We start from the raw sequence: 12,308 nt of genomic DNA on the forward strand, positions 1-12,308 counted from the left end.
TCCTGCCAATGTAGCTTTGTGAGCCAGCTGCTAAGATATGAGAACAGCCTGGCTGAACCTCTTTAGTTTTCTAAAATAGAAGCGTGGAGGTTCTCCATGCCTGTCAAGCATACTGCCAATTCCATCCCTCCATTCCTTCCCCCCCACCCCGCCGCCAAACAATGTTGACTGAAATTAAAATTTCTTGCCATGTTGCACTTAAATGTGTCCTGATTTATGGTGTTATGATTTGCACAAAAATGTGACCAGTCATTACTGAAATGCAAAGTTAGAACATTTATGTAAAATGTAACTTTTCATTTAAAGGCTGTGGATAATGGTGAGTTTAAAGTAGTCTAATGTTTATATGGCAATGGATTTCATATCTACGCAGAGTTTAGTTTTAGATTATGATGTGGTTAAATGGTGAAAGATGACCTGTTTGGAAATTGCAAACAGTTTGACGGAACTATTGTGATGTCAGACGTTTGAAACTGAACAGGACTGTTCATAGTCTTGGTGTCATATTTGACCACTGAACTGCCTAATTCCACTTCTGCAACAATGATTGATTGTAGTTTCGAGTTTATTTGCTGCTGAAACCCTCAATCATGTTTATTACCTCTCAACCTGGCCGTTCCAACAAATAGTCACTGTGATCTCCTTCTGCCCTTTAATCCTCCTCGCTTCAACTCTGGCATCTAAGCATCCTGAACTCAGTTGTAAAGACCCTGATCTCAGATATTATCTTTGGATTTAGCTGCTTCTGTAATTTTTCATATTCTGTGCCATCCCCTCTCCCTTTCCTCACTTGCAGACCCCAGTCAGTTCAAATTGACAAGATCTACTCCACAACAATGTCTCCTTCACAATCACCATCCACACAAATTTATACTTGTTACTGTGAGGGTAAGCCTGGCTCTAATGCCATATTTAAGTTTGCTGACAACACCATTGTTGTTGGCTGAATCAAAAATGGTGAAGAATCAGTATATGGAAGGGAGATTTAAAATCTGGCGAGTGATGCCACAACAGTCTCTCACTCAGTGTCAACAAGGCCAAGGATCTGATTATGGTCTTCAGGGAATAAAACTAGATGCCCTTGAGCCAGTCCTCATCAGGGGATCAGAGGTGGAGAGGGTCAGCAACTCTAAATTCTTTGGTGTTATTTCAGAGGATCTGTCCTGGGTCTAGCATGTAAATGCAGTTACGAAGAAAGGATGACAGTGCCTCTATTTAGAAGTTTTTGAAGATCTGGCATGTCATCTAAAACTTTGAGAAACTTCTATAGATCTGCAATAGATAGTATATTGACTAACTGCAGCACAACCTGTTATGGAAAGATCAATGCTCTTGAATGAAAAAGCTTACAAAAGGTAGTGGATACAGCCCAGTCCATCACGGGTATAGCCCTCTCCACTACTGAGCACGTCTACATGGAGGGCTATCGCAGGAAAGCAACATCTATCATCAAGGCACTCACCGTCCAGGCCATGCTCTCTCCTTGTTGCTACCATCAGAAAGGAGGTACAGGAGCCTCAGAACTCACACACCAGTTTCAAGAACAATTATTACCTCTCAAACATCAGGCTCTTGAAGCAGAATCCAGTGATAGAGTAGAGTCCTGGTACAGGTCAGGAATCGTCATTCGTTTATGTAGGAAGTAAAACTTGATTTTTAATGTTTGAATTTAAAACCTTTATCAAGCCTTGTGACTCTATCGCAGCCTTATCTCCTGCTACAATCTATTTGTGCATTCTGGGGCAGGACTCGGTGGTATGCACACTGAGACGTAGTTGCCATAGAGGCCTTGGTATCTTACTGCCCGTCTCTGGGAATGAGATGCCTAGGCGTCTGTAAAAGGTCAGTACAATTGTAAGAACCATGGAGGGGTGTAGTGTTAGGGTAGCGGCTTAGCTGAAGCAAGTACATTTTGGTCTTTTGCATTGAAAGGTATTAAATTTGATTTTAAAAGTTATCAGCTCTCAAGTGAACATGATTTCAGTACCTGTTCTTCATATACTAACTAAATCAGTCATGCAAAATATTGATGCTAATTGTTTATATTTTCACAGGCCAGTGGGAATGCCAAAAATGGAGAAAGTATACTTGCACAACCCCAGCACAGAAGAAACAATCATATTAGTATCGATATCAGCAACAACATCACACTTTCATGCATCATTTTTTCAAAATAGGGTAAGAGTTCTAATTGTAATTGTTAAAATGGCTGCAAGATGCCCGCTGTAATAATATGCTTATCAGCAAAGATTTCTGTTGTCTGCATGATTGCGAATAAAAATCTGCAGCTAGCACGTGTGATCTGAATCATTAACAGCCATCACAATCTGAGGATGAAAACTACCTTTCGTCATGAGATTAGTTGTGCGGTTTAGTAAAACAGCACTAATTCGCAGAAACTGCTCAAGTAGATACTATTATATTGAACATTCACTTTAAAACAAAGAAGACATTTCTACCCCTAGTTAGGAAGAGGTTGAGTGGAAATTGCTTGTGGATAGGTTGCAGTTCTAATTATCTTGAAGTTCTATGGCAAATTTGCTCCAGTGCTTCTCAACTATAAACTTGGTTAGAGTTGTGTTTTGGGTCAGTTTTGATGTGGCTAACAATGTGATTATATAAGTGAAAATCAAACAAAAACTGTAGATGCTGGAATCCTAAAGTAAAATCAGAAGAAAGATACTTGGGTAATCAGGCTAAGGAAGCTGAGTCAACATTTCAGCCTGGTTCCCTTTCTAAAGATACAATATTTTCTGTATCTTCATTTTTGTTTTTGTTGAATGTGATCATCTAAGCCATTAATAAGACTAGAATAGAAGTCCATTCTTGGAGATGTTCAGCAAGTCAGCCAGCATTTGGTATAAAAGTCCTGATGTAATATCAATGACTTGAAATGCCACCGATGCTACTGGTACCACAGATCTGTGTAGCCCTCTGAGCATATCTAGCATTTCTCAAAATCAAATGTTCACAATCTGGCATATATTGCTTTTTGAGTTCTTCTAGCCTCCTAGCCAGTTTTGTTATCTGTCATTAAAAAAAATTCTGACCAGTATTATGTGGCTGCTGCTGTTGGCAAGTTTTTGTTTGGCCATGAGATATTTTGAGACATCTAGAAAGGCAATTAAAGGAGAAAGAAATTTATATAAAATGGCCTCTTTTATCACCATTCACAGTATCAACTGTTCCATTTTGAAAGAGATATTGTAACCATAAATAGAATGCATCACTGCTTTTACCTGTAATTAATAAGTTTTCAGGAAAGGATTGAGAGAACCTTGTCTACTGAAGCAACAGGTGGCCTAGTGTTTCTGCTGTCCCACGATTCCAGTGATGATTCTGATATCTTTTATCCATTCTCTCTAGGACCGTGGGTTTACTCCAACATCCCAAAGACAACTTGTTTGTTTGCTGTAAATTACTCAGAGCAGGCCAATGGCAAGAAGAAGTTAAAAGTTGTAAGCAAATAAATTGCAGGTCTAGAGCAAAATATGGAGATGGGGAATGGAGCAGATGGCATTGCTCCTGTAAGGATTGGTATGATGCACCAAATGGTTCCCTTTTCCATCGTCAGTATAAGATGAGATGGGAAGATGTGTAGAGACTCAATGCAGCTTAATTTCATTTTAGTGTTGCAAGGATTTTTACTTACAAGAATATACAGTGATGTTAGAAAGTTTGTGAACTCTAAAGTTTTCTCTATTTCTGCATAAATATGACCTAAAATGTGATCAGCTCTTTACGCAAGTCCTAAAGCTAAATAGAGAACCCAATTAAATAAATAACGCAAAAAATTTACTTCATTTATTGAGAAAAATGATCCAATATAACATTTTTTGGAAAAAGTATGTGAACCTCTGGGGTAATGCCTTCTCCAAAAGCTATTCGGCAGGTGTTCCTATCAATGAGATTGGGGGTGTGAGTTTACAGAGGTGCCCTGCCCTATATTTTAAAAAAAGACAAGCGAAGTCAGGTTACCGACAGAGCCTGCTCTTCTCAAGAAAGATCTGTTTATGTGCACCATGCCTTGATCAAAACAACTTTCAGAGGACCTTAGAAAAAGAATTGTAGAGACGCATGAAGCTGGAAAAGGCTACAAAAGCATTTCTAAAGACTTGAGTGTTCACCAGTCCACAGTAAGAGAAATTGCCTACAAATAGAGGAAACACAGTACTACTGTTGCTACTCTCCCTAGGAGTGGGCATCCTCCAAAGATCACACGAAGAGCAAAATGTGCAATGCTGAAGGAGGTGAAAAAGAACCCAAGGGTAACAAAGAAAAGACCTGCCGAAATCTCTAAAACTTGCTAAAGTCTGTGTTCGTGGAAGGACACGACAGATGAAACCACTGCTCTCCAAAAAAAAAAAAATTGCATGTTTCAAGTTTGCAAAAGACCACCTGGATGTTCTAGAATGTTCTGTGGACAAATGAATCAAAAGTTGAACTTTTTGTCATAAATGCACATCGCTATATTTGGAGGGGAAAAAAGGCACTGCACACCAAAACCAAAACCTCATCCCAACTGTGAAGCTGGTGGAAGGAGCATCATGGTTTGGAGCTACTTTGCTGCCTCAGGGCCTGGATGGCTTGTAATCTTTGAGGGAACAATGAATTCAAAATTGTGTCTAGACATTTTACAAGAGAATGTCAGCGTAGGCCTCCATCACCTGAAGCTTAATGGAAGTTGGATAATGCAACAGGACAGTGATCTGAAAGACAAGAGTAGGTCAACAACAGAATTTTTTTTTAATCAATGCCTTCGAATGGCCAAGTCAAAGTTCTGACCCTAATCCTATAGAAATGTTGTGGAAGGACCTGAAGCAAGTAGTTCATGCAAGGAAGCCCACCAACATCCCAGAGATGAAGCAGTTTTGTAAGGAGGAATGGCCTAAAATTCCTCCAACCGGATGTGCAGGACTGATCAACAATTACTGGAAATGTTTGGTTGAAGTTATTGCTGTACAATAGGGTCACACCAGTTACTGAAAGCAAAGGTTCACCTACTTTTTCCAACAAATACGTGTAATATTGGATCATTTTCCTCAATAAATAAATGAACAAGTATAATGTTTTATGTGTTTATTTAATTGGGTTCTCTTTAGGTTTAGGATTTGCGTGAAGATCTGATCACATTTTGAGTCATACTTATGCAGAAATAGAGAAAATTCTATAGAGTTCACAAACTTTCTAGCACCACTGTAAAGTAGTAGAGGCCAGTAGTAGAGGTACAATTGTCTTGGTATGAAAACATTGGATAAATATTAGACAAGGCAGATCTATAGATCTATATAGGGTGCAGTTTCATTTTGCAATGATCTAACTTGCAACAAGACTGTTTTTGGTTAAGCCACCACCTTTTAAAATTCTTGTACTTTAATTTCCCTTTTTGGCCTCACTCCGTCCTACCAACCTCATCTGTAATCCCCAACCACTATCAATACTGGCATGTTAAGAATCTCTGAATTGACATTTACAACTGTACTTTTAGATGGTAAGTCCCAAATTTTTGGAATTCCCTCAATAAACCTTCCAAACTTGTACTTCAGACTGAGATTTCAGCCATCTGCTCTCATTTCTCCTTGTGTGTCAACTTTAGCTAACTCTGCTTTGAATCTCAGCATGCTGCGCCATACAAGTGATTGTGATTAGCTTTGAGTACTTTGGTGGGAGCATGCGTGGTAGAATTGTTTGGCATTATAATTACTTTGAAAATGTATTAAAATGGTTCTAGGTTTAATATTGAGCAAGCTTATTTTCAGACAAATGTTAGTGGAGTATGACGAGGGCTGGTAACACTTTGCATTTAGTGAAATAAAAATAGGAGCATGCACAAAAGTAGAAATATATAAACTTTTCCCAAAATTAATGATGAAACACTGAAGTCCTGCAGATGCTGGAAAACTAGAGTAACACATACAAAATTCTAGAGGAATTCAGGCCATGCAGCATCTATGGTGAGGAATAAAGAACCAACATTTCGGGTCGAGACCCTTCTTCAAGACCTAAAACAATTACATGTTTAAATGCATTTGTCAGTGAGTTGCCAATTTAAATAATCAATTTAAGGCCAGAGGGTTTTCTGAGCAGTGATTTTTTTTTTAAAGAAAATTGTACTTGGCAGAGCAGAGTGTAGCATTTTCAGCTTTCTACAATGAGATTAGTTGTTTTGAAATTCACAGCAAATCACTGAATCATATTGATTAGGGTTGAAAACTGCAAAATAGATCTCCATAGAGTAGTATTGAATTATTAGCGACTTCAGGATTTCTGCATGTGCAGAATCACTTTTACCAAGTAATATTGAGAAGTGCTGGAGATTGTTACAGGCAATGAACTCAGTCCCTTGCCTACCGTAAAGCAGATGGCAACCATGGCTCATTTGTAGTAACTGCCTTGAGTTTGATGATAGATGGATTCAAGCTAAACATAACTTTGACTAACTTTCTTGTTCAGTACTGAGTGTTTAACATGATCAAAGATGGGTGAAGATATTTTACAAAAATGATTTTATTTATACATATTCATAATTAGAATTGTCAAGTTCTTTTAGGGTTATGATGATGATATTTTGACTATAATTCATCAATGCAAAAATTTGAGGCTAAGATTTTTACAGTATTTATCTTCTGTAATTAACATGAATATTTTTGAACTGTGAGAGATCTTAAGCTTATCCTTCATGACTAATGAATATTTTGAAGTTTTGATGGTAAATGCTAAAGTGATAAAATGTTAGCAGATCAATTCTGGAATTCAGTGCTTAAAATGCAGTTAATACTAAGCTAATGCACTTAATTTGAGGGAAAATTAACTGGATTTGTATAACAGTATTTAGTATTATAGAAGCTGCTTGATTTTCATTTTCATCCGTTTACATCAGTCTGAGAAACTTCTCAGTTTACAATCTGAGAAACATCCAGCATGTCTATTGCCAGATTGTACTGCCTGTAGACATTTTGCTACAACTCCTGACTCCATAAGCATTTGTACTTGGTTTAAGAATATTACAGTAATATGTATAAACTGGCAGTTAAAGCTAAGATGGCATTATTCAGGTGTCTTACCAATGCCAATATATTTGAAATAACAAGGATGCAAGGTTTTATTTTCTTCAAACTTCCAACCAATTATAATCTCTTCTGTGGACTAACACGGTTTCTTTGAAACATAATGCTGACAGCTCAGACAAAATGGCAAATTCTAATTATAACTGCATTTTGGCTGCCACGATCTTGCCTGATGCCAAGCTGCTTATTTGTCCAAGGTATATGAATCAACAAAATCTGCTTTAGCTACACAGGTTACGAGCTAATTCACATTTTTTTTTTTGTTTTGCTGACCAGATAATCCCTCCAGGAGGAAACACGTCTTTTGATGTAGTTTTTCTTGCAAGAGTAGTGGGAAATGTAGAAAATACTTTATTTATTAATACATCACTTCATGGTGTATTTACATACCAGGTAAGAGAATCTTAAATTTTAATTAATAATATAAATTTGACTCAGTTAATAGGTAAAATTTAAGGTTAAAAGCTTAAAATGCTTTAACCTCTAAATGAATTTCTCTTAAGGCAGAATAATCTGTGCTATAATTATTATTTGCTGATGTATTTTGTTGATGTCAGTGATTCTCATCTACAACCTTCTGACTCCCTTTTCCTATATCCTTTCCAACTATTGCTATTCACAAACCCATCAAGCCCCCACCCACAAACTCCAGAACCTACAACTTTTTTAAATCCTCCTTGCTCAATTCAGTTCATACATGTTAAGTGTCAACTTGACACAACAAAAATAGTTTGACCTTTAGGCAATTTCCATCATTAACTTCTGGCATCATCTCAAGAGTTTTATCTCCTCCTGGTGTGCTCCTTGGTGAGTAGAAAGAGTAGGCATTTTCTGATCACTTATCACCTGAAATTATTTCATGTTCATTTTATTCTATATAAACTGTAATGTGGCTGAGGTACTTTGTCTTTTGGTAATTTACTACTTCAAGAAGTGTGCATATCTTGATATTGATAGTCTGTCTGTTCATTAATTGATCTTTGGCATTTTTGTAAACCATCCTTTTGTAACATCTAATTACAGGTGTTTGGTGTTGGAATACCTAATCCTTACCGTTTGCGCCCATTTATAGGGGCAAGAGTTCCAGTAAATAGTAGTTTTTCACCTTTAATAAATATACACAACCCTCACAGTGAACCTTTACAGGTAAGCTGTCTATTGAGATTGTGATGGTACGGTGGTTGTGTTTGTATTAACATTCAGATCTGAAGACCTGAGTACCCATTCTTGAAGTTGCCTTCCATGGAAGACCAGCATTTCTGGGTTCTTAAAGATGAAGTCTAGCCAATCTCTACAGCAGAATCATCTGTTGAATTTTCATATTAAATCTCGTAATCAAAGACTTTAGCACAAATAATTTGATTCGTTGGAACATTGACTGTGTGGGAGAAGAATGTACAAAGGATTCAGTTCAGATGTTGATTTAAAGCAGTGTGGATTACTCTTCATCGTATTTAATTTTTTATGTCCCTCCCTGCCTCCCCCATCCAAATTAAAATACGTTACAAATCAAAAAGCAGGATTTATTCAATAGTTGAATGAAATAGCTTGCTACTCAAGAAATCTTGCTAATTGAAGTTGTGATAAATTGCTATTTTTGATGTAATCTAAAATTGCAAATATGTACCATGTCATTTTATAAAGTAATTTAATAGCAAGGATTATGTAAATTGTTTAACTCAATAGCAAATGTGAATGCTAGAATCTGTGAGGAGTTGACAGAAACAAAGAGGGAATCAAATGGAAGTAATGTAGGATTAGTGTAAGTGTGTGCTTACTAGTCATTATGTACTCTGGCAGGGCGGCTTGACTCTGTGCTGAATGACTGAGCAATGCTAATACGTCAAAACTTAAAACTGGTTAATAGTTTACTTAAGCCTGTGATAATTTGTCCTTGACTAATGATCATTGACAGTCTTTCCTATAAAGGCCATCCACCTCCCACCCTGCCAAAAAATTAATACTTTCCTTAATGGTAATTTGTAGCACATTGAAGTGGAGAAAATCTGAGATGTCATGATTGTTCTGTTTTGAAGTGAAGTCAAATACCACCAGTCCCAAACTAGCTAGCTCAGTTGCACCAAGTCCCTAGCATTTAAATTCATGACCAATAAGACAAACCAGAATGGGTGTTTGAAATCCACCATGGAAACAGAATAATTGTAACTTGAGTTTTACAATTGAGGAAAGTTTTGAGTAGCAGAGCTCACGGACCAAGAAGTGCGCAGGTAGCAAAATTGAAACTGAACAGAGATGTATAAGAACCACAGTAGCTGGAGGACCTTCGGTATTTGAATTTACAAATTACATCTGCTCAACTGCAAAGTGTTTGAAAAGCCCAGAATTTATGATATTGCAGGGATTTTAGAAAAGAAAATGCTTTAAGAACCCCTTGGAGGATACCAAGTTCTCCATTGTGGGAGAAATGGCAGCACTTCTAAAATGAAAATCTTAATTTGTCGTCCACTGAAATAGAGATGAGTGCATATACACCTTATTAGGTACACCTGTACACCTCCGTGTTAACGCAACTATTTAATCAGCCAATCACATGGCAGCAACTCAATGCATAATAGTATGCAGGCATGGTCAAGAAGTTCAATTGTTCAGACCAAACTTCAGAATAAGGAAGAAATATGGTCTAAGTGACTTTGACCATGTTGGTACCAGGCAGGGTAGTTTGAGTGTCTCAGTAACTCCTGATCTCCAGGGATTTTCACACATGACAGTCTGTAGAGTTTACAGAGAATGGCGTGGGAAAGCAAAAACCATCCAGTGTCGAGCTGTTCTTTGGGCGAAAACACCTAGTTAATGAAGGAGGACAGAGGAGAATGGCCAGACTGCTTCAAGCTGACTGGAAGGTGACAGTAACTCAAATAACTACACATTACAACAACGATGTCCAGAAGAATGTGGCAGATTGCTCAAGTACTGCACTTGAAGCATTTTCATTGTTCCTTTTGAATGTTTGGCTATTTAACCTCTAAGGTGTTGAACAAGGTTATTTCTAACTTTTCACTGAAAATTAGTTTTTGTTTCACAAATTTTGTATGTAAACATGATACCTCCTTTATTATTTGATATTGCACCTGATGTTTGATGGGCAAAAGCACCATTCTAGATATATTTTTTTTAAACTGGTCAAAGCTTGGGCCAGAGTTCATTATCAGCTCAGACTCTCAGTTTTGATTTTTACCAGCTGAGATAATTCAGAAGTTGGAAAGAGACTGCTTAACTACACAGGCAGCAATAGCACATCAAGGAAAATCATTAATTTTACATCCACTCCATCTGTCAGCAAACCTGCTGAACAGTATTTTCTGCTTTTACAATAGGTAGAGGATACGAGATCAAAGAAACTAATTTTATTAACTCAAAAGCTTTCAACTCAGTTTTCCTGAAATCTTTCACATGTATCGTAAATGTGCTTACCTGACGATAATACTTATGATTCAAAAGTTGTAGACCTTGCATTCAGAAAGTCATAGCTGAAAAGAAATGTAAGTTAGAATATTTTAGTGATGGTTGGGTAATTTCAGTGATTTTGATTAACCTCTTTCTTAAGTAAGATACACTTTCATATACGGTGGCATGCAAAAGTTTGAGCACCCCTGGTCTAAATTTCTGATACTGTGAATAGCTAAGCGAGTAAAAGATGAACTGATTTCCAAAAGGCATAAGGTTAAAGATGACTCATTTCTTTAATATTTTAAGCAAGAAAACTTTTTTATTTCCATCTTTTATAGTTTCAAAATAATAAAAAAGGAAAAGGGCCCGAAGCAAAAGTTTGGGCACCCTGCATGGTCAGTACTTAGTAACACCCCCTTTGGTAAGTATCACAGCTTGTAAATGCTTTTTGTAGTCAGCTAAGAGTCTTCCAATTCTTGTTTGAGGGATTTTCACCCATTTTTCCTTGCAAAGGGCTTCTAGTTCTGTGAGATTCTTGGGCCGCCTTGCATGCACTGCTCTTTTGAGGTCTATCCACAGATTCTCGATGATGTGTATGTCAGGGGACTGTGAGGGCCATGGCAAAACCCTCAGCTTGCGCCTCTTGAGGTAGTCCATTATTGATTTTGAGGTGTGTTTAGGATCATTATCCTGTTGTAGAAGCCATCCTCTTTTCATCTTCAGTTTTTTTACAGACGGTGTGATGTTTGCTTCCAGAACTTGCTGGTATTTAATTGAATTCATTCTTCCCTCTACCAGTGAAATGTTCCCCGTGCCACTGGCTGCAACACAAGCCCAAAGCATGATCGATCCACCCCCGTGCTTAACAGTTGGAGAGGGGTTCTTTTCATGAAATTCTACTCCCCTTTTTTTCTCCAAACATACCTTTGCTCATTGTAGCCAAGAAGTTCTATTTTAACTTCATCAGTCCACAGGACTTGTTTCCAAAATGCATCAGGCTTGTTTAGATGTTCCTTTGATCCTTTTGAATAGAATTTTTTGGCTGCAATGAGCAAAGGTATGTTTGGAGAAAAAAGGGTGCAGAATTTCATGAAAAGAACCCATCTCCAACTGTTAAGCACGGGGGTGGATCGATCATGCTTTGGACTTGTGTTGCAGCCAGTGGCACGGGCAACATTTACTGGTAGAGGGAAGAATGAATTCAATTAAATACCAGCAAATTCTGGAAGCAAACATCACACCGTCTGTAAAAAAGCCGAAGGTGAAAAGGGGATGGCTTCTACAACAGGATAACGAACCTAAGCACACCTCAAAATCCACAATGGACTACCTCAAGAGGCACAAGCTGAGGGTTTTGCCATGGCCCTCACAGTCCCCTGACATAAACATCATCGAGAATCTGTGGATAGACCTCAAAAAAGCAGTGCATGCAAGACGGCCCAAGAATCTCACAGACCTTAGAAGTCTTTTGCAAGGAAGAATGGGCGAAAATCCCCCAAACAAGAATTGAAAGACTCTTAGCTGGTTACAAAAAGCGTTTACAAGCTATGATACTTGCCAAAGAGGTTATTACTAAGTGCTGCCATACAGGGTGCCCAAACTTTTGCTTCAAGCCCTTTTCCTTTTTTGTTGCCTTGAAAATGTAAAAGATGGAAATAATAAAAGTTTTCTTAAAATATGAAAGAGATATGTCATCTTTCACCTTATGCTTTTTGGAAATCAGTTCATCTTTTACTCGCTTATCTATTCATAGCAACAGAAATTTTGACCAGGGGAGCCCAAACTTTTGCATGTCACTGTAGATTGAGACTGAGATCCTTTATAACTTGTGAA

The 12,308-nt window shown here is 37.7% G+C and overlaps 1 protein-coding gene across 3 annotated transcripts in view; it reads left to right on the forward strand.

Annotated features, from left to right (window-relative positions):
• tmem131 (transmembrane protein 131) overlaps window positions 1-12,308 on the forward strand; it is a 182,366-nt gene that overhangs the window by 98,155 nt on the left and 71,903 nt on the right. For all 3 annotated transcript variants that reach the window (XM_072262747.1, XM_072262748.1, XM_072262749.1), the window contains 3 exons: window positions 2,055-2,178; window positions 7,344-7,460; window positions 8,091-8,213. In XM_072262747.1, coding sequence (XP_072118848.1) covers window positions 2,055-2,178; window positions 7,344-7,460; window positions 8,091-8,213 — 364 coding nt within the window. The remainder of the gene's footprint in view (window positions 1-2,054; window positions 2,179-7,343; window positions 7,461-8,090; window positions 8,214-12,308) is intronic.

This window comes from Mobula birostris, chromosome 7 (assembly GCF_030028105.1).
Source record: "Mobula birostris isolate sMobBir1 chromosome 7, sMobBir1.hap1, whole genome shotgun sequence".
Classification (NCBI taxonomy): Eukaryota; Metazoa; Chordata; class Chondrichthyes; order Myliobatiformes; family Myliobatidae; genus Mobula; species Mobula birostris.